Source organism: Aphanomyces invadans (assembly GCF_000520115.1).
Source record: "Aphanomyces invadans strain NJM9701 unplaced genomic scaffold supercont1.25, whole genome shotgun sequence".
Taxonomy (NCBI): domain Eukaryota; phylum Oomycota; class Saprolegniomycetes; order Saprolegniales; family Verrucalvaceae; genus Aphanomyces; species Aphanomyces invadans.
Genome location: NW_008580170.1, coordinates 745,194 through 750,873, shown reverse-complemented (window position 1 = coordinate 750,873; position 5,680 = coordinate 745,194). Strand labels below are relative to the sequence as shown.

The following is a 5,680-nucleotide window of genomic DNA, read 5'->3' as shown; positions in this document are numbered from 1 at the left end:
GGGCCCTTGCACATAATGTTTCCGACGGAATTTCGCGATGGTCGTCAAGACGACAGCATTTGCCCTCGGTGTCGCAGGAACAACAACAGGATGGACACATTCCGAGAGGTTTTCGTGGCGTGAAAACCAAACCTCCTTCGGGTGTCACTCGGTTTCCCTCGGACGGGCACACCACATCCAAATCTCGACATCATGCCACCAATGGAGAGATGGGTTTACCACGCCGTACAAGCGATTCAGAAGCAGGTAGAGACATCCGCTCAAGGTATAAACCCACAACCAAATCTAGCAGTCCTTGAAACTGGGTTGCCGGTCTGTTTAGGTGGCGGTGTCTGTTGAATATATCGACGTGTTGTGTAAAAGTCGCGACTCGACCCATCGGGCTCCGTCGCGAAAGTGACTGATGCATGCGAAACCCAGGAGCAAATGATTCTCTTTGACGGGGATGCTGCTGCCAACCGGGAAGCTCCCGCGATTGTGGCCACGCTTGCCAACTAAGTTGGCTAGGACAAGGAAACGCAGTGGATCGTTGATGCTGAGAATATTCAGTGCGGCATAAACGCATATTGCGTGGGTTGCGACTTGGATATCTCCCCTTTTTTGGTCACACTTTTTTAGGTCACCATTGCCACGTTCTGTACGAACATGGACGACCCTGTGCGACTCGTGTGGCGCTCCCGTCCAGGACACACTTGACCCCAGCGACGGACATATACGGCGCTGACCATGTCCCGACAGCTGAGTTTGAAGTCGACCTCTGCGGTGCGCACAACCCGTGCAATTTTGCGTAAATGGTATTACAGAGCAACCCCTACTTTCCATGCACTCCATTTTGTAAACTCGTCGAGCGCGGAAGCTGGCGTTTAATGCATTCTCGATTCTTTTACTCCAGGTCTGCAAATAGATCCTGTTCGTCGTCTTCGGCGGCGGCAGGGGCAGCGGCGGCGACTACCTGCTTGACTTTGTCTTCTGGCTGCAAAAAGTTCTATGCAAGCACCAGACATCTAAGTTCATCACCCTTCAAACGTTTCAATGCAATGCGTCTTCCGTCACGACCAACCTCGGCCGCTTGGGGGCTTATGTCGCATGACGGGTCGTCACGCGTACTCAAAAGTGTTACGTGATGCTGTACAAGCAGCTGCCATACAGGAGCGTCCCCTGGAGCAAACTCACTTTTCAACCGGTGCAAAAACTCGTTGAACAACGTCGTCCGGTGAATCTAGGCGAAATCGCGTCAATTGCAAGTTATTGTTGACGAAAGCTTGAATATCGTCCCGAAAAACAAACAGATCAACCAGGACAAAAACCCAAATCCACAAATTCGAAACACATGGCATGGATTGGCAGACTCTACCTCTGGGCTTCGCCGGCGAAAGTAACGCAAGCACTCGAGGCCCTTGGAATGGTACCCCACCGCGTCTTGGCGAAAAAATTCCAAGATTTGCAGCTCCATCCCCAAAACCGCTACATTACACACCTCCGTAAGTTTGCGTTGGTCCAACGAGTTGCATGATCAGTGAAAGTTGAATGGCAGAGAATAAATACGATTGGAATTGATCCTACCGAGCTGCGATTTGGCCAACTGTTTGGTGGAAAGAAGTGCTTCAAAGTCCGAAATAGGGTTCATCGACCCGACCTCCGTCACGTCTTCGCCCAGCAATTCCTTTGTTCCACAACCATTAGTTCGAATTATCTTGAACATTCCACTTACATCCAAGTCCAAGTCGCCATCGTCATCCCCACCGCCGTCGTTGGACTCCGCCGGAATCGCAGATATATCGGTCCCTCTCTTTGCAGCAGCAGCCACTTTCGCATCGCCTTTGATATCGCTCCAAAACGATTTCTTCTTGTTATCCTTGGCTGTTGCAGCTTCTTTCAGCTGAAACGCCCTGTCAAATGCTTGGATGGCAGGTAACGCTGGTTCAAACAGCGAGCGGTCTTCCCGCAGATACCTACATGATAAGTTGGAAGTCGCAACGATATTCGTTAAACGACTGAAAGTGGGGACGTCACATCTATACCGTTCAACAAATGGAGGTAGCGGCGCCAAGGGAGCGTTTGGGTCCATCGCGCGCTGGGCAATCGTATCGTACAAGCGTTGAAGCGCAGGGTTGAATGCATGCAACGTAGACGCAGGACGACTGAGCTGGTCGACCAACGCGTCGGCAGCCGCGAATTGCTCTAGTGGGTACCATCAGTACTAGGCAGGATGACATACAGGAAAAGCTAAGGGAAAAATTGTAGACTTCAAAGCGAAGTTGAGGATTCTTATGGAGTTCCCAGACGACAGACAGAAGGACAGAAGGACACCATTTCAAATTAATTTTGTAGATTTGTATCATCACGCAGCATTCAAGAACACATTACGAAATCTTGCGCGAAGCAAACCCCCAAAAACGATCCAGATGAGGCAATTACCTGCTGTGGGCTGAATTTTTGGGCTTGTCACAAGGGATGGAAACTCATACGGACGAAGATCTTCTTCGAACGGCAATTGCTGCATCCATAAGCAGTGCAGTCGAGGCTCTTCGACATCTGCATATCAAATATCTCAGTGTACAATCAATCATTGATCGCATTTCACTTGGGAGTATCGTACTGGGAAAGAGCACCACTATTTTTGGGGCTGCATTGGCAGCTCGCACAAACCGAGCTAAGGCAAACTTGCCTTCATTGTGCATGGCAGTGCTGAGCGCATGCAGCGCTTCCTGCGCTTTCGGCTTGGTAAAGTCGCCGAACACAGCATCCGTTCCCGTCATGCCCAGACCATCTACATCAAACAGACAGCTCACCATCTTCGCCTGTTTGGTCTCAAGCATGCAATGTTTGTAGACTTTAAATCCACGTTTAGACCATTCTCGAATTCAACGTACGTTTCCATTGCGACTTGTCCACAAATCCAAGTACCTTCAGCCCGCGCGTCGTGAGGAGCTTCAACGCTGCTTGATCGGCTGTCGAACAAGGAATCTACGCATTGAGCACTGCGTGAGATTCAAAACGATAACATTTTCCGTCAGTTTCTACAACGTACCATTTCTGAACCGTACTTGTACGCTTTGATGCGTCGCTCCGGCGGCACCTCGTCGTCGGGTTGGGCCTGTTAGTTGGTGATATAACGTCAGTGGACTGCAACAGGGGGAATAAGGAACACTTTCTTTCTGAAAGTCGTATTGTAGGAGGAACACAACGAAAAGCACAAAATTTATCAACACCCTCGCACGATCCAGCTCATATCCAGCAGCATCGACGACACAAACCTGAGTTATATGCATCTCATGATAGGCATGGAAATATCGATTGAATTGAGAGGACAAGCAATTACAAACTGGGGACGTACCGTGGCAAAGTAGCTGCGCTCCATGCGAACTTTTCCTGGCACGTCGTCCTCGGCAAACGTGGAACTCTTCTTTGCGACTTGCGATTCTTTTTGTAGCGACGGGATCGTCGCTTCCAGAACTTTGCCAAATACGTACACAGGAATGAAAAGGTTTTCGCCAAATTCTAAGTTCCCGCGCATTTTCGTCGTCTAATAACAATTCATGTCTGAGCTAGAGACACATTCTTCGACCTTGATGAAAGTTTCAGGGCATTGATCAATCCAATTGAAGAAGAAATGGTTGGCACTTCATCATCGTCAGCACATCACTGAGGTTTGCCCATGAGGCCAAAATTGGAGCGAAGAGATTCGTCACTGCCATTGCAAATATGCAATAAGAACAGCGATAATATACACCCAAAAGTACAATGACTTGAACAGAAACCTACTCACTTGAAGCACGGGTTTGAGTTTGCTTTGGGCGAGGAAATCCATCCGTTTCGACACGGACTGGACTTCTCCTTGGACTTCCGTCGCAATCGAATGCAGCATCTTTTCATTCTCCGACTATAAGGCACGACATTGCAAATCAGAATGTGATGGGTTGAAGCTTCGAGCCATCACTCACAAAGGTGTGTTACGACCTCATATCAATTCGTCATACATGGTTATTAAACTCCAAATACCTTGATGAATGATGCGGCTACAGCTTCATCCTTTACCCCGTCAGGCTGTTCATGCTTCGTATCCAATCCAAAGTCGATGCCACTGCAGTAAAGTGGTTGGTTAGAATGAAGTCGAACGACCTGCTTTCGAGTACGCCAGGGGAATATTTAGCAGGAATGCCAAGCATTCTCTCGTTGTGGTGATCATTATCTCAGCAAAGCTGGAAAGGACGTGTTTGGCGCGCTGGCAGTCAACCCGCAACGTGTAGTACAAAATCACAGGCATCAAACAAACAAATTCCCAAGGTAGATCGGACGGCAGTGTCGCCATGACAAAGACAGCACTTCGTGTTTCCATGTAGGTTCGTACATGATTTGAAGGTGTACTTCGAGGTTTTGCATCATCGTGCACACGACCTCCATGTCTGACGGGTTGTTTATGGGAGTGGCGGCGTCCGTGATCACGACGAGGCGTTTGTCGTACTTTTTGTTGTCTGTGCGACGAATGACCAAGTCAAGGGCAACGATGATTCCGTCAAGAACGTCTGCAGGTGTCTCTACAGATGCCGCTTCCATGGCTTGGAGCTGCTTCGCCAGATCGAATGTCACAGGAGCAATTGAGCTCAGGACTGTCACGTTTTTGTAGTTGTTGCCATCGTCAGAGTTCAGCTGGTTGTCAGTCCCTTCGGTCCCGTACATGACAATCCCCACTTCGTCGTTCTTTCGAAACAACAACAATTGGTTAACGATGCCTTGGATAGCTTTCTTTGCGGCATCAAACCGGCTACCAACATCCACTTTTCGAGTGATTTCCCCAAGAGGACTTCTCATTGCAACGCTTGCGTCCAACACGATCATAATGGCTTCCTAATCCACGTATCCTCATCAACCATCTTCACCTCCATAGACGTGAACAACCTTGGTGCGCGACATGGCGTCAATAACATCCGTCAATCGTTGGGCAATCCAAAGGGAACGACTTCCTCGTAAACCCGATGTTGCACTTATGTATTTGTACAGGAAATATTTATCAAAGGCAAGATATCGATGACCTGACTAGATATTGAAGAATTTTAATATTTACATACGAAATTCAACTACTATTTCTATTTAATTCAACAACAACTTCGAAATGAGTTTCTCCAAGTTAGTAGTCCAGCTACTACATTATCTTCTGTGTACCAAGTGTCTGTGGCAAAAATGTTGAAGAAAAATCCATTACGCCAGGCTCTCGAAAAAGAAGCCATAGCTTTAACTGGATTAACAGTTAAGTGTGCACCGGTTGCAAAAAAATGTCTTACAGTTTGTATTGACCGCCTAGATATCGTATCCCTCCAAAAAATACACCGGTTGAGAAAAATATACTAAAGTTTGTATTGACCTCCTAGATTTTATATCAATCCAAAAATACAAAGACATTTTATTGAAGTGTTACACCTACGCTTTCATAGGATTCAAGAGCCATACAGGAATGCAATGGCACTCTGATGCACTACTGGATTGCAATGAACATTAAACAATGACAAGTCCTGTATGCATGCATCGATTTGCATATGAGGAAGCTTGTAGTCGCTTTTCCCCTTGTTTTCCCTTGTTTTATCCATCACCTTTTGCTAAGTGTTGTAGATCTTGGATAACGTATCAATAGGCAGCTCATAAATATGCTGTTTACACCATCATTAAGCTCCTCGATTGCAAA

At 47.4% G+C, this 5,680-nt stretch overlaps 1 protein-coding gene across 1 annotated transcript; it reads right to left on the bottom strand.

Annotated features, from left to right (window-relative positions):
- Positions 1-758: 758 nt before the first annotated feature.
- On the bottom strand, positions 759-4,983 carry H310_10297 (hypothetical protein). The gene is made up of 15 exons (XM_008876636.1): positions 4,900-4,983; positions 4,352-4,848; positions 4,003-4,084; positions 3,770-3,883; positions 3,338-3,526; positions 3,032-3,097; positions 2,874-2,967; positions 2,600-2,770; positions 2,419-2,535; positions 2,022-2,181; positions 1,712-1,952; positions 1,564-1,663; positions 1,355-1,464; positions 1,061-1,219; positions 759-985 (listed from the first exon to the last, which is right to left on the bottom strand). Exons 1-15 carry the CDS (start codon positions 4,912-4,914, stop codon positions 884-886), a joined length of 2,217 nt encoding a protein of 738 aa, XP_008874858.1. The 5' UTR covers positions 4,915-4,983; the 3' UTR covers positions 759-883.
- Between the last annotated feature and the right edge of the window lie 697 nt (positions 4,984-5,680).